Source organism: Elephas maximus, chromosome 1, assembly GCF_024166365.1.
Source record: "Elephas maximus indicus isolate mEleMax1 chromosome 1, mEleMax1 primary haplotype, whole genome shotgun sequence".
Classification (NCBI taxonomy): Eukaryota; Metazoa; Chordata; class Mammalia; order Proboscidea; family Elephantidae; genus Elephas; species Elephas maximus.
In genome coordinates, this window is record NC_064819.1 from 182,844,943 (window position 1) to 182,869,232 (window position 24,290).

The window sequence follows — 24,290 nt, forward strand, 5'->3', positions numbered from 1 at the left end:
CAGGTTGGAATGAGATTTAATGCTACATTTCTCCTTACTTTCCCATGACCACATACTACTCTGTTTTGGAATGAAATTTTTTAAATTCCTCAAAAAAGTGTTCATGTGCATCACACATACCAAATACTTTTTTTTTTTTAATATAGTTTTAAATGGCTAATTTCTTGGTAGTAGATCACCAGCTCTTTCTTTCTGATTCTCTATAGTAACTGGTAGAGCCCTGGTGGTGCAGTGATTAAGAACTAGGCTGCTAACCAAAAGGTCAGCAGTTTGAATCCACCAGCCACTCCTTGGAAACCCTATGGGGCAGTTCTACTCTGTCCTATAGGGTCACTATGAGTCGGAATCAACTTAACGGTAATGGGGTTTTTTTTGGTTATAGTGACTAGTATAAAATGCCTAGGGACCTCAGAATATAAGGGATCTTGTGTTTTATAAACCCACCCAGTACCATCGAATTGATTCCTACTCATAGGGACCCTATAGGACAGAGTAGAACTAACTGCCCCATAGAGTTTCCAAGGAGCGCCTGGCAGACCTGAACTGCTGACCCTTTGGTTAGCAGCTGTAGCACTTAACCACTACGCCACCAGGGTCACTATGAGTTGGAATTGACTCAACAGCACTGGGTTTGGTTTGGTTTTGATTTTTGTGTTTTATACACGGATACGTAGAAAAGCTTACCCCAGCTTTTTCACATCCAGAAGGGAAAGAAGTAGAAAATCTCTAAGGTTCTTTCCAGTTTTCATTTTCTGGACCTGTGATTTAAAATATTTCAGTAGAAGACAGAATTGAATTCTACAGTTTTTATAGTTTATTCCTAGTTAGAGTACAAAAAGCTTACCAGAACTATTATTAGAGAATCATACTACTTGTATTAAAGAAACTCTAATTCATTATGTTCTGTTTTAGCATTTATTTTGCTAATTGATTCTAATTCTTCACCCACCTTTAACTGCTATTTCTCAATTTCCATTCACCTGTCTCTTTAAATATTGATGTTCTGTATTGTTTCCTCTTTGCTTCTACCTGTGTCCTGTCAGCCACTCTGATGGTTTTAACTAAACACTAATGATTCTCAATTCCTTATCCCTTGGCTTCACTTTTCCCAGTCCTACAGAGGCCTATTTCTATCCATCTTCTAAACTCTACACGCCTTAACTCTCCAGAGTCCCATGAACTTTGATGTGCCTGTAACGATTCATTAATGCATTAATCTGCCCTCTCATCACAGCATGCTACCCTTCCTATATCACATAATTCTATGAATAACTTTTCTAAACCATGGATTTTTTGCAAGCTAGAAAAATCAGTTATCCTCAACTCCTGTCTCCCCTTCACATCTAACTTATCCTTCATTTTTCTCAAGTTTGTCACCTCATCATCCCTTGTATGAATACTTAAAAACTAATTGTTCAGGCCCCATCCAGCCTGGTAACCCTCAAACTATCCTCCATATGGTAATGAATGTTATTGTAAAGTGCAAGTCATGTCAGTCCGTTGTTATAGCCTCCAGAGTCACGTGAGTCAAAGCAGTGCTCCAACAGCTTAGTTACAGAAGTAAAATTAAGGCAATGCGCTTGCGCGCTTGCGCGCTTGCCGGAATGGAAGGTGCGGCGAGCCAATCACCGATTACAGTGTGTCTTCTACGCAGTACGCAGTCACACTGACCTAAAGTTTGCAGTTACCATGGAGGCGGTTGCCACGGAGACACTCTCCAGGGAGAAGAGTGGTTGCCATGGAGGCATCCACGTGCTGGAAGGACGGTTGCTATGGAGGCGCCCACTAGAGAGAAGGGAAGGTGGTGGGCAGCTGATGGAGGCTGACTCCTCCTGCCAGCCTGATCCCTACCGAGACTTGATCCCTGGGCGGCAGTGAGGAGCCTCTTCTAGCCAAAATCCGCTTTCTCACTGCTCCTAATCATGGTCTATGCCCGGGTATTCACCAGTGCTGGAGGCCTACGGGGGTGGGGGGCGAGATGTCTAACCTCCTTGCTCGATTGTAAATTCATGGGGACAGGGATGGTGTCTGCCTTATTAACTGCTGTATCCTCAATGCTGCCAGCCCCTCCTCTCCCCCAGTTTGGGCACCATGGCAGTAATACCGTTTCCGGTTCTTTGCCTTTAGGGGAAATCTTTTCCTAGCTGAAATTTCTTTCCCTCCTGCACATCAGACACCTTCACTCGGTATTCTGAAATCAAACCTGATATTTGCCTTCCACCTAGAAGAAAAACACAACCAAAGCTTGATTACTTGACCTTGTACTAAATTACCCCAGCTAGAAACCTCCATTCATGTGCTCATGCAGAAACTGAACATAGACCAATCGGTAGTCATGCAAACAGAACAAGGGGATACGGCATGGTTTAAAACCAGGAAAGGAATGCATCAGGATTGTATCCTTTCACCATAGTTATTCAATCTGTATGCTGAGCAAATAATCCAAGAAGCCAGGTTATATGAAGAAGAATGAAGCATCAGGATTGGAGGAAGACTTGTTAACAACCTGTGATATGCAGATAACACAACTTTGCTTTCTGAAAGTGAAGAGGACTTGAAGCACTTACTGATAAAGATCAAAGGCCACAGCCTTCAGTATAGATTATACCTCATGGTTGTGTTCTTCTTCTAGGTGGAAGACAAATATCAGGTTTGATTTCAGAATACCGAGTGAAGGTGTCTGATGTGCAGGAGGAAAAGAAATTTCAGCTAGGAAAAGATTTTCCCTAAAGGCAAAGAACCAGAAACAGTATGACTGCCATGGTGCCCAAACTGGAGGAGAGGAGGGGTTGGCAACATTGAGGATACAGCAGTTAATAAGGCAGACACCATCCCTGTCGCCATGAATTTACAATCTACCAAGTAAAATCCTCACAACTGGACCAATAAGCAACATCATGATAAATGGAGAAAATACTGAAGTTGTCAAGGATTTCATTTTACTTGGATTCACAATCAATGCCAATGGAAGCAGCAGTCAAAAAACCAAATGGCATATTGCATTGGGCAAATCTGCTGCAAAAGACCTCTTTAAAGTATTAAAAAGCAAAGAGTCACTTTGAGGACTAAGGTGTGCCTGACCCGAACCATGGTATTTTCAATCACCTCATATGCATGCAAAAGCTGGACAATGAATAAGGAAGACTGAAGAAGAATTGATGCCTTTGAATTGTGGTGTTGGTAAAGAATATTGAATATACCATGGACTGCCAGAAGAACAAACAAATCTGTCTTGGAAGAAGTACGGCTAGAATGCTCCTTAGAAGTGAAAATGGTAAGACTTTGTCTCATCTACTTTGGACATATTATCAGGAGGGACCAGTCCCTGGAGAAGGATGTCATGCTTGGTAAAGTAGAGGGTCAACAATGAGAGGAAGACCCTCAATGAGATGGATTGACACAGTGGCTGCAACAATGGGCTCAGATATAGCAATGGTTGTGAGGATGGTGCAGGTAACAGGCAGCATTTCATTCTGTTGTACATGGGTTGTTACAAGTCGGAACCGACTCGATGGCACCTAACAACAACAGAAACCTCCATTATCTTTACCCTTTCATATCTAATACGCTGTGCATCCAGTCCTGTTTAATCTACCTCAGAAATACTGCATCTCTGCTTTTCTCTCCCATCTCACTAGGCCTTCATCACTCTTTGCTGTATGAGGCACCTAACTCCTCCACTGTTGTTACCTAATGCCTCTCCGTCTCTAGTCTCTCTATCTCTTGCTCACTGGCCTCAAATACTTTTCATTAGCACAGATTTCCACATACTTTAAATTTTTCAATATCTTTTATATTACTCACTTATTACTGTTATACGCACAATATATTTAATCACATCGCAGAATTTAATTAGCTCCCCAATCCATATACCATCCAGATGCCATCCTAATTCAGGTTGCTGAATTATCTTTTCATCCTTATTCTCTCTGATCACATTACCCTATCTCTGCTGAAATGATTGTCTTTTCCCCTTCTATCAAGTTTTTGTCCCTGCTGTTCTCTGTACACCTGTGTTTCTCAAATTGTAATGTACAAACAAATCACCTGGGGATTTTGTTAAAATGCATTCTGTTGTCCCAGGGTAAAGCCTTGTGTTCTACATTTCTAAACAAATTTGTTGGTGAAGGGATGCTGCTTGCTCGAAGATCACACTTCGATTGTCAAGGATATACATGGAATGCCTTCTCCCCTCCTCCTTCTGGTGACTTCCTACACTTGCTTTAAGACTAAGCACAAATGACACTTCTGTTGTGATAACTTCTGGTCTAGCTCCAGGCAGTCCCTTCCTCTTCTGTGTTCATCGCAGTACTTTTCACTTGGGCAACTAGCTCATGAACGTTCTCTTCCACTGTCTCTCTCCAGCACAGTGCCAAACAACTGTGAAAGCTTGTGGAATGAAAGAGGCAAAATCTGTCAGTGTACCTGATAATGGTCAAAAATTCATTCATTAACCCAAATGTTTGACCATGACTTGCTAATTGTTTTGCCTGAATTTGTGGCATGTTGAATTTGGCATCTGACAGACAGAGCCTTGGTTTCTAATCAAACAGAGGCATTGCATATAGACTTGCCCGCCTGTTCCTGCATTGCCAGAGACAGATTTAAGTTCCTCCAAGTGAATGTCTTAGTGAGTACAATTAAGTGAAGACTGTTACTCTGAAAAGAAATCAGCTTCTCATCATATTAGGTATGGCCATGAGCTTGTTACCTAAGCATGGTCAAATCAAAGGAAAAGACTTTGGAAAAATTAACTGCTAGTAAGTATTCAAGAATTCTGAGTGAAGAGTTATCCCTCAAAACCAAAATAGATGGGTTAAGAATTTGCTTTCTGCCCTGTTAACTTTGCTGGTAAGTGGTTTATTTTCTTTATTAGTATAGTTTTCCTAATAGAGCTGTGTTGTATCCTACCCACAACACAGACAGGCATTTTATCAACCATTTTATTTTAAAAATGTCTTACTGCCCATAAAGTGGAGAAAATTTGTATGAGGGTGTAGAGTTGAAAATAAAAACAAATTTCTAGCTCAAAATTTGGAGAAGAGATATATGAAAATAATATGAATTGTTCAGTCATGTTCACCTATATAGAAAGAAGTCCTAGAAATCCAAAGAAGTAAATACATTTTTAATCATAAACCATTGTTACTCTTACAAGTCAGAGATGGTTTATTTTTTGTCAGTTTTTATTTTATTCTATAAAGTGTTTTGAAAATTCATACCTGTTGCTGTCAAATTGAATCAGACTCATCGCAACCCTATAGGACAGAGTAGAACTGCCCCATAGTGTTTCCAAGGAGCAGCTGGTGGATTCAAATGCTGGCCTTTTTGTTAGCAGCCATAGCTCTTTTTTTATAGCTTTTAACCACTGCTCCACCAGGGCTCCTGAACATTCACAGAGGTATAAAGTAGAGAAAAAACAAAAAATAATTATTTTAATACATTCTTAGGTAGACAGCTAGCCTATTTCTAAATGCTCTGAATTGAATTATTAGTACAGCCAGGCCTGGGTTTATATTTCTTTTTTTGAGAAAATGTGGGAATCCATGACATAAGGAAATGCATTTACTGAAAGTAGGTTCCAATCCTTGTTGAGTGTCTGACAACCTGGCTGCTTCACGTATTATTTATTTGGCTGGCACTTTTAAACTGCTTTTCCTCACATGAAATTTTCAAAGAAATAGAAGGAAAAGTTGTTCTCCTTTGAGTTTTAGATTATAAGTTTTTTTTTTTTTTTGGTCTATCTTAAATCTTACCATCTTCATGTGACCTTCCTTGCCCCTAACTATTGAAATGTGTTTAGATATGTTTATACATATCTTTAGACATGTTTATACATATCCTTCAATAGGAATGTTTTTAAGGATCAAATTAGGAGACATATATAAAGCACCAATTATGTATCTTGCGCAAAGTAGGTGCTGAATAAATGGTAGCCTATATGAATAATAGGCCCCTGATGACACAAGCAGTTTTCGATCAGTTACTAACCTAAAGGTTGGCAATTGAAACTCACCAAGGGGTGCCATGGAAGAAAGTCCTGGCAATCTGCTTCTGTAAAGATTACAGCCAAGAAAATCCTGTGAAGCAGTTCAACTCTGTAACACATGGGTCACCATGAGTAGGAATTGACTCAACAATGGGTTTAGGTTTTGTTTGTTTATATAAGAAATTACTTATAAAATGAGACAACAGGACGAGAAACCAAAAGCCAATTAAAACTGTAGTGAAAAACTTGTTTTGTAGAGGATTGCTTTACTAATTGTTTTTATTTTGTCTACAAAGCCCGTAACCAAACTACTGTATGTTACTGTTACAAAGATTTAATTATGCAATGATCAGTATCACCTAGCTTAGTGCCTGGCATGTGATTGGCACTCTATAAATGCATATTTTATTCCTTCTACCTCCACATATATAACCTTCCTTTCTAGTAAAATCTTTTTAAAAGATATTTTGGAAAATAAATTTATAACTCCTCGTTTGGAACACATACACACACACAGTACTACATTTTACAATCTACAAGTAGTCCCCAACTTACAACAGGGCTATGATCTGATGACTCCATTGTAAATCGGTGCTGATGTAAGTCGAATACCTCTTTTTGTTTGTTTGCATAGCCTGCTATATGGCAGTGGTGTGAGCAGTAAATCATAACATCGAACATCTACAAGTGAACGTCTGAGAATGATAATATCGGTAAATTATGCACTGGAACATTCCATGTAGTACAGATTACTAATGATAAGATGTACAAAAAAAAGAAGACGGTCATAAGTGCAGTTCATTATAACTCGAATATGTCATAAGTCGGGGACTACTGTATTTTTATGCAAATAGCATGTTAAATATTCAATAACGTGTTGCTGTAAAAAAAAAAAAAAACTAGCATAGCACACTTATGAAATACCTCACAGGGAAAGGGAGTGGTCGGCAAATAAATGTAAAAGGTGCACATTATTTGCATAAAATACGGTACCTGTAATTTCCCGATGTGTAGTATGAATCCTAGTGGAGCAGTGGCTAAAGTGCTTGGCTTCCAACCATAATGTTGGTGGTTCAAACCCACCAGCCGCTCTGTGGGAGAAAGATGTGGCAGTCTGATTCCATGGAAATTTACAGCCTTGGAAACCCTATGGAGCAGTTCTCCTCTGACCTATAGGGTTGCTTTGTGTAGAAATTGACTCAATGGTGGGTTTGGTTTTGGTTTTAGTATGCTTCCTGCCATTGCCAGTCTATGGGTTAAGACAATCATTTATATGCCTGTAAATCACCTTTGTTCATTTTACTCTACTATGAAAGTGACCTAATACTTATGCATTGTAGGGATATTGTAAAACTTGTCAACTATTATAGTTTTCAGATGACAATTTACTTATTATTTTCCAGATTTGCTGTTCTTAGTTGTCTTCCAGTTGATTCTGACTCTTGGCTACCCTGTGTGTCCAGAGTAGAACTGCTCCAAAGCGTTGCTATGCTAGAAACATTACATATATTATCTTAATTATTTTAGGTATTATCATTCCTCTTACCAGAAGAGGAATCTGTAGCTCAGAGTGGTTATGTCAAGTCACTCTTACAACCAGTAAGTGGCTACAGGGCATTACACTCTGCTGGTCTTCCTCCTAACTTCTCACGGTATTGTGCTTCTGGGTTTCTGAGTGTGGCTGTGGCCTGAGCTTAGTGCTTGGCTTTCTTTTCAGTGCACTCTTTTGTAAGTGGTCTCATCTCATCCGGTTACAGGCTTTAAATATGATAACGAAGCACCTACCTGCATGCTAACAAATATTATATGTTTCTCTCTCTTCCTTGGGCTGTTTCTAGGATCACCCCAGCTAGATGTCCGTTATGGCTCTGAAAGTTAGCATATAACAGAACCCTTTATCTCCCTGCTCCTATTTTTTCCAAAGTGGATCTTATCCCAATCTTCCTCATTTCAGTCAGTGTTTATACCAGTCATCCAGTTGCTCATATGAAAAATCTAGGAATCATCCTTCATTTCATTCTTACATGTAGTCCATCAACAAATCCCATTGTCGATGTGATCCCATATTTGAAGTGATCAAAATACATCCCAAATCCAGCCACATCTCATAATATTTACTAGCTCCATGCCAGTGTAAGTCACTCTCATTTTTCTCCTGGGCCTCTGCAGGAGCCTTCTTTCCTTGCTTGAACTCTTGTTTGCCTTTCAAATTCTCTTCTCCACACAGCAGCCAACGATCTTTCTGAACCTATTAAATCATGTAACTTCCCTGCACAAAACCCCCTCAGTGGCTTCCCATGACATCCAAATCCCTTAGGTGGCTATAAGAACTCTGTGACCTGGCCTTGCCTGTGCCTCCAGTCTCAGCTCATTTCCCTCCATCTGGTTCAGGGCTGCAGCTATTCTGCCTTCTCACTGTTTTGCCAAAGTGTTCAACTCTGCCCTGCGTTGGGGCCTTTACACATGCTGTTCCTTCTGTCTGGAATACTCTTGCCCAGAACTTTCTATGGCTTGTTCAAATACTACCTCCTCAGAAGTTTGTTCAAATACCACCTCACCCTGTACTGTTTATTCCCTTGTCGTGCTTTTTTTAATGCATTTGTCACAATCCAAAACTGTTTATATTTTTGTATGTTTTTATTTTTGTGCTGTCTTTCTTTCCCACCAGAATTGCAACCATCATGAGGGCAGGTGCTCAGGCCATGTGGTTCACTGATATACCCCTAATACCTAAAACAGCTTGTGAAGGGTAGCAGAAATAAAAAGTAAGAGAAGAAATGAAAGAAAAAGACAGTCATGTTTCTAGCTCAGATCCTGTTGGGTCCCACCAGGCTGTGCTCTCTCACGGTTGTAATTTTTGTCATAATAACAAAAAATTGGTAATGACCCAAATGTCTAGCAATAGAGGACTGTTAAATAAATCCTGGAACATTTATACAATAGAATGTACCTATAAAAAAAATAAATAAATAAAAAGGAACAAAGATCACAATGTACTCTTTAAAGGTTTTTAAAAAAGCAAGTTATAGAACAGTGTGCAAAATATGCTAATATTTGCATTTACAAACTGAGGGGCCCCATGGGTATATATACATATGCCAAACTTATCAAATTATATATTTTAATGATGTGCAGTTTGTTGTATGTCAATTATATCTCAATAAACGTGCAAGCAAAAGTGGAGGAAAAGAATATGTATTTGTATTTGCTTTTATAACATTAAAACAGTGGTTACCTTTTGCAGAAGATAAAACTGTGTAACAGTGTTCAGAATCACGAATTTTAAAATATGTAAAGGTTCTATTGATTCAAAAAAATACATAAATACATACTTTAAAGCATCACTAAGATAGTGGTACCAAGCTCTGTGAGGGCTGGAGGAGGCAGTGGTCACTGTGGGCTGAGGTCAGCGGTCAAGCACACAAAACTTTTCTCACAAGTTCTGCCCTCTATGACAAGTTTCATTTATCTTTGTGCAAGGCTGTCAACCACAGCCTTGACTGTATAGTTTCCCCATATGTATTTTCTAATTATTATAATGAACTAAAATGTTACTTTTTTTTTCTTGTCCATAAGCTTTCATAAAAAGAAAATAGTGCTTTGTTGTTGTAAAGCATAGCTATATCCACAAGCAAATTACAGTTTTCAAAAAAGTTCTAGTTTGGTTTATGTCTTGGTTACCGAGTGCTGCTATAACAGAAATACCACAAGTGAATGGCTTTAACAAACAAAAGTTTATTCTCTCATAGTCTAGAAGTCCAAATTTAGGGCATCAGCTCCAGGGGAAGCCTTTCTCCCTCAGTTGGTTCTGGAGGAAGATCCTTATCATAAATCTTCCTTTGAACTAGGAGCTTCTCAGCACAGGGATCCTGGGTCCGAAGGACATGCTCTTCTCCTGGCACTACTTTCTTGGTGTTACGAGGTCCGCCTGACTCTCTGCTTGCTTCTCTCTTTCATCTCTCAAAAGAGATTGACTCAAGGTAAAACCTAATCTTGTAGAGTCCTGCCTCATTAACATAATTGCCCCTAATCCCACCTCATTAGCATCACAGAGGTAGGATTTACAACACACTAGGAAAATCATATCAGATAGTGGACAATCACACAATACTGCGAATCATGGACTAGCCAAGTTGACAGATATTTTGGGAGGACAAAATTCAATCCATAAGAGTTTACTACTTGGTTTAAGCAATAATTCCTCCATCCCTTTATCCAATAACCAGTTGCTTCTTAGCTTTACCAAGTCAGTATTTGGGAGAGATTTGCAGGTCCTAGGACAAGTTTACGCTTTGGTCTCGTATGGGTTTTTCTCCTTCATAGTTATCTTGTAACCCAAAGATATATTAATCATTAGGTTAGAGGGCTTGACGGATGCCTTGGACATCTTACAGAACTTTGGTACAAAAAATTATTCTAATGATATATTTTCATAGGAAAATTTCTTCTAATTAATGAATTTCATCCGGCTCTTAAGAGTGCTTTAACTTAAAACTGTGGCTGAATTAAATTTCTAGAAAATAATACAGGATTTCATTAGTTTTCCTAAAATAGTATTGTTTTATCGTGAATTTGAGGGAGATTATAGTAATAATAATAAACTTGATAAAATTAAGTTCAAAATGCATTCTAGAGTCGCACTTCTTTATCCATGACTGGCCTATTGATGTAAGTGGAGTACAGTAAACAGCACTTAATTTGGGCGTTACATAAAGATACCACTGGGAGTTGGCTGGGGCTCCGTTCAGGATGTGTATTGTTACCTTATCCGTGCCTTCACGGATGCCAGATAAAACATTTTTTTTGCTATGGTTATTTCTTGTTTATGGTTGATAAAATGCGCTACATTCAGGTCCAGGAATCCAACTTGAGACATGAACTATGGAGTTATTGTTTTACCCTTAGTCTTTTAGCCCCAATTTGGAGCCCTTTTAGGGGATAGGAGACTAGGAGTAAGCATTCTTGGCCTGGCTCTGCTCCTAACTATTAGGTAATTTGGGAAGACTCCTTCACTCCTCCAGATGCCAGTCTCTTCATCTGTAAGGTGAGGGGGTAGCAGCTAAGACATCTCAATATTTACTATATGCCAGTTTGGGGCCAGACACTATTCTGGGTGCTTCGTATGTATCAATTTTTCCCATCTTCACAACCACTCTATGAAGTAAGCACTATTATTTCCATTTTTAAAATGAGTAAACAAATCCCTTTACCTTCATTTTTTCTATTGCACTTATTCTAACATTTTTATAAATTACACTTTTTAAAATTGGTTTCATCGATGCATTCATGCAGCACACTTTTTTTTTTAATGTGAAAATAGGAGTTCATGTAACTATTTCTGATAGACCATGAAAAGAAGGGTGTTGCCCTGTCTAAACAGTGTGAAAGTTTTTGGGTTTATGGAGTACCTAGAGTTAACGCACTCAGCTGCTAAAGGTTGGAGGTTCGAGTCTACTCAGAGGTACCTTGGAAGAAAGGTCTGGCAGTCTACTTCAGAAAAAGCAGCCGCTGAAAACCCTGTGGAGTACAGTTCTACTTTGACACACATGGGGTCATCACAAGCCTGAATCAACTGGATAGCACCTGCTTTCTGTTCCCTTTAGTCCAAATTGACAAGATTTCTGCTGCAGTTGTTGTTTGGACCCATCAGCCACAAGCCTAATCTCTTTACCAAAAGATTGTGTAGCCATGCCCTTGGTGATAGTTCCAGGACATTCTTTCTTAGTTTATACAACAGAACTTTCCAAATCCTTAACATTAGCATACTGGGAAATACTCATCATCAAAAAGAAACTTAATAAATGCAAGGGAGCTGAGATTTTTGCTGCTCCCACTGTTTATCTCATCAGCAAGGAAACATCTATATGGCACAGTGGTCATATTTTTGCCAGAATTTAGTATTTGGAATATTGAGGAAGCAATAGCAAAAACTTCAGCTGAACCATGAATTGCAATCTACATCAACTTCCAAGTCTGTTAAACTCTAAATTTAAATCAATATTATTTCACACGTTTCATATCTAACAATAACTTTAAATCTGCGTGCATGCATATATCCCAAGCCAAAACCCCAGTGCTGTCGTGTCGATTCCTACTCATAGCGACCCTATAGGACAGGGTAGAACTGCCCTATAGAGTTTCCAAGGAGCACCTGGCAGATTCGAACTGCCGACCCTTTGATTAGCAGCCATAGCACTTAACTACTACGCCACCAGGGTTTCCATGCATATATATACGTATATATATGTATATATAAAATGTATATAAACATACATTAGGTAAACTGGCTTGAATGAAATGAAATCAATCTATATAATTATATGACTATTAAATCAGCATAAAATGGAATGTCAAACTATTCTCTTTAGGTATAACTCTGGCTGCATAATAGAATTGGAGAGCTTTTTAAAATGTGCAGTGGTGCAGGGACATCCCCTTACCTCAGGCACTTCATCATCATAAGAGATGGCTTCTGAATTAGTGCAAGACGAGGACACACTTGACTGCTTTTATCAGAGCCATGAGGATGTGCAGAGTAACTCACCCAGCATGGTCTAGCTGCCGCTCCCACTGGGCTGTATGCCCAGCCCCATAGGGTGAATTCGAAGGGATGTTTCTTGCTGTTGGTCTCTAGAACCATTCTCAGAAATAATGCTGGTGAGTCCTGACTCCTCGCCATTATCTTGTTCACTGTCTACAGCAACCATATGAGGTGTGTATAATGATCAAAATTTTACAGATGAGGTTAAATAATATGGTTGCTCAAAGCTGCACTGTTACTAAGGGACTGTCTGTATTTGAGCCTAAGTTTGACCCCCAAAATCATGTGATTAGATACACAAAGTCTTCTAATATTGGAACTAGATTGGAGCAAAGCTTCTAAAATCACATTCCAATTTAACAATCACACTGTGCTAGGACATGTGGGGGATTAGAAATGAAGTCACAAGCTCCCTAAAGGAACTTACAATATAGTAAAAGATATGAAAACAATATATAACATAAACCTTTCCTGCAAAAGTTAAATAAGTATCTAAGAACCTAAAATGTATAATGCTCTTCTGGGAGGCCAAACCTAAACCCATCACAGTCGAGTTGATTCTGACTCATGGCAACCCTATAGGACAGAGTAGAACTGCCCCGTAGGGTTTCCAAGGAGCGGCTGGTGGATTCAAACTGCTGACCTTTTGGTTAGCAGCCGAGCTTTTAACCACTGAGCCACCAGGGCTCCTTTTGGAGGCCACACATGCTAAAGTCATCAATAAACAGGCCTACCGTTTCTCATATTCAGGTTCAAATGTTCACCTTGAATACTTACCAAATTTCCTCCACTGCTGCAGATGTAATCAAAATGGAGAAAGAGTGATGAAAACTGACCAGTGAGTAAGTTGTCTGAGAGTTGGGAGTATCTGGGCATACATACAGAAAAGGTGGCTCATTACTTATAATGACAACTGCAACAGCACAGACGGCTTGACAGGTTCTTGGACCATGCATCTGTTCTGAGACCTTTAAAAAACAAAAAACAAACTTTTTTTTTTTTTTTACTTTACTCTTTGTATTTTCTTGATAAAAGTCAGTTTGATGGGAGTTTAATAAAGAGAAGAAGGAATAAATTACTATCTTACGCGCCTGCTAAAAGCAGTCACCAAATTGCATCAATTAAAATTTGAATGTTCAATCCCTAAAGTTAGTAGAGATGCTAACAGCTCTTTCAAGTTCTTGGCAACCAAATTCCTTAAGTATAAAATAATATTTAAAGTCCTTTTGGTACCTTTACTACATTTGATGAAGGGAATAAACTGCTGATTTCATGCATATATGCAGCAAACATCAATATTATATATGTAAATTCAGGAATATTTTAATTGGTAAGTATATAGAATCCTGTAGTAATTAAATCAAGTGATAACAAGTACCTCTTTCAAAGACCATTTTCGGGTGGATTAAAAATAACCTTCAACTGAGGCCTGAATTTCAAAGTCTAGTTGCCATCAAGTCAACTGTGACTCGTGGCGACCCCATGTGTGTCAGAACTACACTCCATAGGGTTTTCAGTAGCTGATTTTTTTTTAGATCATCAGACCTTTCTTCCAAGGCACCTCTGGGTGGACACAAACCTCCAATCTTTCAGTTAACAGCTGAACGCATTAACTGTTTGTACCACCCAGAGACTTCTAAGAACTGAATGTTGTTGCCAGCAGTCAAGTTGGCCCCCAACTCGTGGTGATTCCCATGCACAATGGAACGTGTCCCATTCCCATGACCAGTTGCAGATAGGACCATTGTGATCTTTAGGGCCTGAATACACTTGTGTAAATAGGGTTGTTATGTTTTTTTTATGCCAGATTTAGTACAGAACAGATGATTGTGACATATGAAAGTTACCCTTGCTTGAAATCAGAAAATTTAAGTCTATGTGATTTCCATCTTTCAACTTTCTAAGCCTCTATTGTCTCAACTATTTAAATGGAGATAGTAAACCTTGTGTCATCCAACTACAAAGGTAAAATGAGGGCACATGTGGAAGTGCCTGAACTATGTAATTAAGCTTTGTTGAGAAGATTTTGAGGCCCAGGAATGTATACCTGAAACAAAATCAGATATCCAAGCCTCGAAATGTGACTCCATGGGGCAGGGAACTCAATGATTAAAAATATAGGTAAATATTTTGTTGTTTTAAATGATAAAATTTCATTTCAGGAAGCTTGAGTTAACGGGAGATAAAGCTGCTGCAGAAGCAGTGAGAAGGAGCAAGGTTGAGCTGGAGTCAGGGAGAAGGGCCTGTAAGCAAGGTCAGAGAAGCCTTTTGTGGGTGTCTGGGCAGAGCTGAACACCCAGACAATAGAAAAGGACGCTCAAGACGATTTTTGTGGGGATCAGAGAAATTATTATGAAATATGGCACCACTACTCACTGGGCAATATGGCCTAGGCAGACCAAAATGATACTTCTTTGCTGGTCAGAGGATGAGAGAACCTCTTAACTGGGTTTGGAGGTGTGCATAAAGATGACTGAGGGGGAAAAAAAGGCCATTAAGGATTGGAGCAAAACAACTGGTTAGTAAGGGAATCCTATGGGATGCCTAATTGAGTCTAATTTAATGGCTCATTTTATTACACTAAACAGAACAGAAACCATGTTCCTCTGTAGTAAATGAGAGTGCCGCCAGCCTGTTAGAATAAATATTATTGGTTAGATTAAAGCTGAGGAAAAATCAAGGGCAACAAAAATGACATTTTCTGGTTATGTCCAGACAAGGACAGAAAAGCGATAATGCTTGAAACAGCTGATTTACAATGCCGAAATCCATCACTGAATTGAAAAGGTAAAATGAACACAGGAAGGGAAATTTAGGATTAAGATGAGTGTTTGAGCTTGCAAAAAAAAAAAAAAAAAAAACGTAGTTCTCTAATACTTAAAAGTTCTCCCAGCCTAGAAAAATTACACCTCAACAAGTAGAGCTTGCAAATAAGAATCGTACCAAGAGTCAGCACATCTATTTAACTCTGTAACTACATAATTAAGTCCCTAACTCAAATCAGAAGTTCTGGGCCATTTATGTCAAATTTCTGTTTAGATGGCTAAAAATATATGATTATTTTTATAGATTTTGCAGCATTCATAGGCCTCTCTACTACACAGAAGGCAGATGCAGGTATGTTTATCCCCAAACCTTCACATACTAGCTGCCGAACAGCAAAGCTATCATTAGCCGTAACTGAAGCTGCAATGTCATTTGTGGATGTCATATTTAGATCTTCATTTTTTTTCTGTTATTATTTCTTTTGAAGCACCATATTGTTGTAGGAAAAGAATTTAAGAAGCATTCACAGATAAAATGTACAATGATTCATTCTTCCAAAGTCCCATCTTATGCTAATTAAGAAGAGAATAAGGCCTAGGGGAGCACCAAAAAGGAGCACAGTGAACATAAATTCATAAGCTGGGATGAAAACAGCATTTTAAGTGATGAAATCAATATATGGTGCTGCAATTACCACTCAAAACCCACACTGTTTAGGAAAAATGATGTTGGACAATTGGACAACTGGACAACTGCAGCTAGACTTACCATTTTTCAAGCAAAAAATCTTCAGGTTTGGTGGTGGTGGTTTCTTTTGTTTTAACTTTCAGGAAAATGCTTCCTGTGACCATTTGATAACTTTAATGATTTTCCAACTTTTCATAACTGAGACAATGCAGGCAGACTGACTTTCATTTTTATTTTTTGGTGAAAATACATGTAACAGAATAACAGACTATTTTTCCTTCAAGTACATAGGAGAAGACAACAATGCTAACAATCCTCATCTAGTCTGACAGCAATTCTACAAGTACTTACTCTGGTTAGGAACATAAAAGGTCAAGTACAACATTGCTACTAAGGTAAGAGATTATCAAGTAAGACAACAATTACATTTTTCTTTTGGAGATTATGTTCACAAGATACAGCAACAATTTCCAAAATTTTCAGACTCTACAAGGATCACATTTAGTTGAATTATATTTCTATGATTAGATCTATAGATAAACAGAGACCAGAACAAGCAAGATATATAACTAAATATTCACACAAATCTTCATACTGCATGGGAAAACAAAATCGATATTTTTGCAAACTTTCTCAATTACAAGCAAAAAGCAGGTCTGTAAACTTCAATTTTCCCAGTATGCAGAAATAGGGAAAGGAATTAACAGGATTTTACTCAGAAACGGTGACATGAGGGGCAGGTTTATCACTATCTACCACATACAAAAGGGCACTCCTAGAACAATAGAAAGAAAACATCAAGACTTGCATTTTTATTTACAAAAATCTACTGGTGAATTCAAGGAGTTAGGGAATATTGGAGGAAAACCCTCTTCCAAGCACCCTATTCAAACCCTAACCCCTCTGACTGTCCTATCCCTACCTGGGAACAGCCCCAGGGGCCTCCCCTCCCCCACAGGCCCTGCAGGTCTCCAGGCCCACTCTCCGGCAGGTGCATTCTGCTTGTGTTCAGTTTCCTAGCCTAGAGAACCTGGTGTGACCTACAAAATGTTGCCTTGGGCTTTATATCTCTAAGTAGTCCAAGGCCCAAAAGAGAATTTCCATCTTTAGAAAAATGGAGTGAAGCTAGTTTTAGTTGCCTTAAATCACATCCTGCTCTGGGTCTGTTACTTCTCTCCTCCCAGTTTCTCAAACTAAAGCTCAAGAAACCTCCAGGAGATTTGGGCGTAACAGATAAGGAAAAGGGGTGGGGTTATCAAAGTTAGCCTAAAAGAACACTGCTCATAATTAAGCAATTAACCTATAGGTCTCCCTTTGAAACTTTTAGGACTTGTTAAAGGAAATGGGGTGGAGGCATGGGGACAGAAGAGGGCACTTAGAAAGCTGAAGTCTATTTTACAGTACCTCTTTCTCCCTCTCAACACAATCAAGAGAAGAGTAAATTACACAAAAGGCCTACTTTAACAGTTTTGTTTTCTAAGTTGTAGCTGCTTTAGAGAGAGAAAGACAGGCATAACAGGCCCTGCAAGCCAGAGACACGTCTTCCTCTGTGGCACTCTTTCCATCCTGGCACCCTTGTTGTGTTCAGGGTAGGTACAGGAGGGGAGATGAGGAGGGCACCTAACAAAGTTGCCAAGATTAAGTGTGGTTTGTTGGCTGGGGCTCAGAAAGGCTGACTGCTGAAAGGGGCCCCATTCCCCTTAGCTTTGCACATTGCCACATAAGGCTGTCCAACCTGCCTAACAGCAGAGTAGGTTTATGGGTAATCATTTAAGGTTGGGGGGTGGGAAGGATGTTTGCCTGTGTGCTGGTTGGGAGCCTGGGTCCACAGATAGTACTGAGGAGGCAAACACTGGTGGCCTAGGCAAACCTTATCCAGAAAGGTGAGAGCAGGTGGGGGGGGGGGCCATAGCAGAGGCCTTCATAAACTCACCCGTAGCTGGTCACAATGCAGGGTGACGGAGGCACAGGAAAACCAATGTAAAAACATACAACACTTCTTGTCCTTTACCTCATTCATACTTAGTAGCCACCTACTAGCCACCTCCCTGTTCTGCCAGACAACCAGCAGTGTAGATGGCATGGGCCAAGGGAGGCAGCTGAAATACAGTTGATACAGGCCTGGAATGTCCAGTTTGGGTCGATGGCTGGCACCATCTATTTTAGCTTCATTTTGCAGTGGTGAAATGCAAAGCTTGCCGCAGAGCGCATGGGTATCAGGAGCACAGTCAGCATAAGGCATGAAGTCCAAATAGTTGTTTGCAAAGACCTATCAAGCTTCCTTGTGGATTTCTTGTAGATGAACACATAAAAAACTGGGAGAAGACCACAGCCACTGACAGGTTCCAAGCCATGCAGAGGAAGGCAGTGCACATCTACAGCATCATGTGCCTGGCACAAAGCGGTGGTAGGCCACGGGCTTGGAACACGTAACATGTTGCAGAAAAGCAGCGAAGGCTGAGAGGAAGCAGAAGAGCACAGACACAGAGGTGACAATCTTGCAACTGGCTGTCGAAGCTTTAGAAGAACCAAAGGACAAACCAGCATAAAGAGAAAGCAGATAAAAGTTCGCATGCTGTTGGCTAAGCACAGGTCCAAGACGAGGTGGTAAGGAAACTTGTTAAGGAGCTTCTCACAACGGCAGGAGTCAGCCAGACTGGAACCTGAAGGACAGGGGATTCTCCACTGGCTCCCTTGCTGGGCCTCGCATTCCTCTGCGGCCACCTTCACCCATCAGGTAGTACTGCAGGGGATTGGGCCACAGTTCGTCTTTGATAATCTCAGCAATCTTGTCAAATTCTTGGAGGTTGTTGTCTGAGAACCAGTTGAAGAAGCTGTGGATACTGTTTCCTTCCCGGTTCCTGTGGACGTGGGCCTGGGGGTCTTGGCCCCGGTGCCATCGGATTGGAGTGGCAAGACACACTACTCGGCCTGAGGATCTGCGCTCATATTCCTTGACGAGCGCCTCATTTCGGAAATAGGGGTTGCACTGAAAGATGAACTTGAATTTGCAGCCGGCTCTGGGGTGTTTCAGCTCCTCCAACTCCAAATTGATCATGTATTTCATCATATCTTCATCTTGGTCACTGATCATAGGTGATAGCTGGGGGTGGTTCCGAAAGGCAGTGACCCAGAAAACTGGGATATTCTGGATGATGAAGCTCCTGCGCTGCATATGGAGTCTTCGCATCCGGCCAAACTTGCGCTCCAGCTGAAGGAAGGCCCGGTCAGCCTGGGCATTTACGTTTGACAGCTCCTGATCGATGGCCTCCAGCGAGCCCGGGGAGTTACCGGTCTTCGGTACTCTGGCCGCTTTCTCCTGTTTCATCTCCCCTACAGCCTTTCTTTCCTTCTGTACCGCCTTTTCCTCCACCACCCACTCTGCTTCTCTCTTCTTTTCCGCTGCCGCTGAGATGGCGCACTTTTTAGTCGTCACTTCCTTGGCCTTCGCCCCCGCCATCATCTGAGACGCCACGCCTACTGCGCCACGGGCTTCTAGGGCCTTCTCCCCTGCAGGGCCCTGCAGCTCTTCACCAAGGTGGCCATTTTTCAGGGTGCGGTCAAACGCCACGGAGGCACAGGCGGCTTTCGGGCGTCCTGTGGGAGGTGGAGCCTTTTCCTGCCCGGCTTTGGCTGCAGCCTGGTTGCGGTTAATAGGAACTCGGAAGCGGAGCGCGAAGCCACAGTCGAAAGAACCTGCGGCGGTCCCCAAGGTGACTCCGGCCATGTCCGCCATCACCTGTGTCACATCGGATTCCCTTTGGAGCCTCCGGTACTGGCGTGGGTCCGGGTCTCCCGTGGCATGATCGGGAGTAGCGAGGTCTCGGCTTTTAGCGAAAGGGAGGTTATCGTCCCCATCCAGACCACTCATTTTGATAGAACTTAAACCAGCAAGAGGAGCGTCCCTTGTCCTTGTCCTCTCTGGAAGCCGCGCTCCTCCCCAATGAGCCCCTCGCACCACCCTTCTTTTCGTCTTTGGCTGATGCTTCCATGGCAACGGTTGACGTCAGGGCTGTCGTATCTTAAAACTTCGCGAGACCGCCTCTCTCCCCCTCCCCTATTATGCTTGTCATTCCTAGCGTATTCCTTTGTCTTCGTATTACAAAATGTGAATTTAGCCTGGAAAAAAGATTTGACTTACATAAATATAGGGTCGGAATGAGTCAGAATCGACTCGACGGCAACGGATTTGGTTTTTGGCTTTTTAAATGGAGGTAAACCAAACCCAAACAGGAACTGTGTTAATGAGGATTTCTAAGATTCAGTAGATTGTGCAATTCACAGGTCTTCCCTCCTTGTACAGATTCTTGGCTATTACCAAAGAATTGAGACATGCAGAGCTTGGTTTTTAAGAAAAGTGGAGTTTTGCTGTGTTAAGTGTGATGATAAAATTAGGAGCAGTTGAAATGGAAAGTCTGCTCATCCTAACAAGGTACAATAAAAAGATTATTTAAACCTGCCTTACAGATTTTAAAGTTTATGTACTTTGGACAACATCTATAAAGCAATTGGACAATATTTCCTCTTTTAGCTAATATGGGTTGTAAAATGTTTTTTCCTTACTTAGAGGCGGCACCCCTCCCCCCCGACACAAACACACATTTCACCCTTATTACTGAAATAAATATCATTTCAGGGTACTTTAATCTCTCAAATGTTGCATACTATATGTTGCTTATCCTCAGGTTATAATCTTCATCTAAAAGGAGTTCCTGCTGCATAATGCCTGTTGGCATGACAAAACTGGCTGCCCTCAAGTCCATTCTGACTCAGAGAGAGGACAGAATAGAACTGCCCCATAGAGTTTCCAAGGAGCGCCTGGCAGATTTGAACTGCTGACCTCTGCATTAGCAGCCGTAGCACTTAACCACTACACCACCAGGGTTTCCTGTGGGCATGAAGCTAGCAAATATTACCAATATTTGCTCTATGGTAATTCACTGCAGTAAAAAGGCAATAATCAACTGTTTGTAGCCACCTAAGCTATTAAACATCTCTTAAAATATTTGCTTATGTAAAGTAAGTTTAGCTATTAACTTTTCAAGTCAGCTCATAGAATTCGTTTGACAGTAATGTCACTACTGTCTGCTATTTGTGTTATTTGTTGGGATGTGAGAATACTGGTGTTTACCCTTAGAACAATGTAAGACCGAAGGGAAACTTAAATGTTACATATTTATGATTAATACCTTAAATTCATATTAGAGAAACAATTATAACTATTTGTAAGAGAAACTTTCTCAGGAAGCTCCCCAGATTTTGTTCACTTTCAAACACGGGCTTGGAAGAGGATCTAGTGAGAAGGATTTAGAGAGAGAAGCAATATGTATGAGACTTCTAATGAGAAACATACTCCAACTAAGGATGAGGTGCTGTTGGAAAGACACTGGCAGACACTACAAAGAAAACATCTGTCACAGTTTCATAGCTTAGCTCACAAAAGCTTTCTGGAGAATTTATAGACGTTTGAGTTTTTGTTGTGCCTCTAGTAGCCTACACAAGGACATAACTATCCAAATTGACCTCTACTGGCTGCCAGCTAATCAGTCATCCTATAAAAAATGTGCAAGCTAGAGTCATACTTCTCCAACTGTAATTACTTTTCTCTGCCCTCTTTCCATTATTAAATCTTACCTTTGAGGGGGGAAATCAATATATTGGTTTATATTCTTTGTAAACAAGTAAACAGTATGCTATAATTAAGTGTGAGACTCTGAGTCATTCTTTAGCACTGCTATGCTTCGTTTCTTTTTCTAAAGAATCTTTGAGCTGTCGAAGGAGCAATTCTTTTGGATTATAACAAGCCAAGATGCAGAGAAAAAGCAGGTGCTTACGGAAAAATTACTTTGCCATGCAGGGAAAAAAAAAAACTGTTTTCTATTTGCAACAGAAAATTATTCAATTATGTAGGGCTACTAACTGTGAACTTTTTTCTCTTGATGTATATATTAAAATTTTAAAAACATTTATATCTCTTGTTCGGTGCTGACGAGTCAGTCCTGACTCATAGTGACCCTATGTACAACAAAATGAAACACTACTCCTGTGTCATCCTAACAATCATTATTATGCCTGAGCCCATTGCTGCAGCCACTGTGTCAGTCCATCTCATTGACAGTCTTCCTCTTTTTTGATAACCCTCTACTTTACCTACAATGATGTCCATTTCCAGGGACTAGTCCCTCCTGATAATATCCAAAATACATGAATTGAAGTCTCGCCATCCTCGCTTCTAAGGGGCATTCTATTTGTGCTTTTCAAGACAGATTTGTTCCTTTTTCTGGCAGTCCATGGTATATTGAATATTCTTTGCCAACACCATAATTAAAAGGTGTCAGTTCTTCTTCCGTTTTCTTTATTCATTGTCCAGCTTTCGAATACATATGGAGCAACTGAAAATACCATGGCTTATATCTCTACTGCTTGAAATATCCCTGTTCGTAGCTTTGGCCGAGACGTACATGGGGTCGCCACAAGTTGGAATTGACACGACAGCAACAGGTTTCTTTTTTTTAGTTTTAGCTTTGACTAATCCTGTCACTTGAATCACTTTCCACTCATGACACCCTGTCCATTTTTTAAAACTCATCGCAAGTCTACCTCATATAGATTGTAGTAGGCATTTTAAATGCATTTAATTTCATAAGCAAGGACCTAGGAAGCTCAGAGAGGTTAACTGGCCCGTAGTTATATATATATATTAATTGGCAGTTTTTTTTTTTTCCATCTCCTATGTTCCTTAACCATCTTACCATCCTGATAGTCCTCTGAATTTCTATAGCTCTTATGACTTTTGCCAACCAATTTGGTATGTATGTGTTCTCTACTTTTTAACTTTGTTGGTTGTTTCATACGGGTCAGGCTCATCCCAGCTAGATAAGGAGCTGCATAGAAGTTTCTTCTTTAGCCCAGTGACTGTCTCATGGAAGGTCAAGCAAGAATTTTCTTTGGCAGGTGTCTTCTTGTTACTTTGAGTGGGGATCCAGAATCTGACTCGACTGGGAAATTTCCAGTGCTTCTGTGAGGCCTCTATTGAGCGCTTGTTTGGAGTTTGGTCTTCTTTATCCATATTTCATTTTAATTTTGATCATCTTCTTTTGTTGAGATCTCATTTGATTTTTGGTCTGTTATTTTGGCACCTCCCTTCACTTTTTTTTTTTTTTTTTTCTTCACTATGGGAAATTCTGATTTTCCTTCTTCCTCCAACATTACTGCCACTGTGGCAGTCATTCTGTCTAGTATCTCCAAAAATGGTCAGCTTTTACTAATGCAATTTAGAACTTCAGTTGCCTTTTTTGGGAAACTTGAGATCTTCACAAACTAGCTCATCTAAGACCGCTCCCTTCCCATCACTCTCCCTTATTCCTTTTTCCTTTTTCCCACCATCAACCTTCCCTTCAGCTCCCTTGAATCCTTTATCTGCCCCCCTTTAGTACTCCTACTTCTTCCAACCTTCTGTTAACCCCTGTCAGACCTTTCCCTTCCCACTCCATCCCCTTCACACTGCATATGTGTAACAGACTGGCCTTCCCCCAACAATCCCTTATACCCCTTCTTCCCTGAACCTCCTGCTCCACTCTTTGAATTTTCCTTTACAACCCAGTTCATGGACCACCTTCTCTTCAGTCCAATAAACCACTGTAGCAAGGTGCTCAGGGACCCCAAAAGCAACCATCTAAGGCTGAAAAGTTAACTGGAAACAAACTGGATACTTTATTCATCCGAATGGACTTTGGAAACACCCAGTCAGTTGGTGTCTCTGAGTTTCTACCTAAAATTTAATCCACAGCTTCCCTAAAATTATACAATAGTGCAAGAAAATCTTAAAGTCATCTCTACAAATATTTGTGGGGAAGATTTACCCCTCATATTGACTGATAACACCAACCTGTCCCATCTGCCAGAAATAAAGTTTTAGTAAAAATATAAAGGTGGAGTAGGAACTAAAGTCAGCTGTTTTATATAAACCTGTGAGTTTTATACTTTGGTGTTTATGCCTAATTCATGGCTGAAATTTTAAAGATATAAGCTCTATAGTTGTATCTGTCAGCATGTTTTTTATATATATATATATGTATATACGTATAATACATTCCTACCTCTGAATGGTATTACCAAAATTAACTTATAAAATTCCTTCAAGGAGCTCTATTTTAATTTAGAGATAAATAAGCACTTATATAAACATTTGTTTGTTAGCAGCAGTTGAGTTGGCTCTGGACTCATGGTGACCCTGTTTACAACAGAAGGAAACATTATCCAGTTTTGTGCCATCCCCATGATTGCACAATTGCAGATCAGACTGTT

General features: G+C 40.2%; 1 protein-coding gene across 1 annotated transcript; it reads right to left on the bottom strand.

Moving 5' to 3' along the window:
- Nucleotides 1-16,200: 16,200 nt before the first annotated feature.
- On the bottom strand, nt 16,201-20,183 carry TSPYL4 (TSPY like 4). Its single transcript, XM_049899414.1, has one exon. The coding sequence runs from the start codon at nt 19,852-19,854 to the stop codon at nt 18,631-18,633; it is 1,224 nt and encodes a 407-aa protein (XP_049755371.1). The 5' UTR covers nt 19,855-20,183; the 3' UTR covers nt 16,201-18,630.
- Between the last annotated feature and the right edge of the window lie 4,107 nt (nt 20,184-24,290).

Coding starts and splice junctions, on each gene's coding strand:
- TSPYL4 (XM_049899414.1), bottom strand. CDS start 19,854: ATGAGTGGTCTGGATGGGGACGATAACCTCCCTTTCGCTAAAAGCCGA.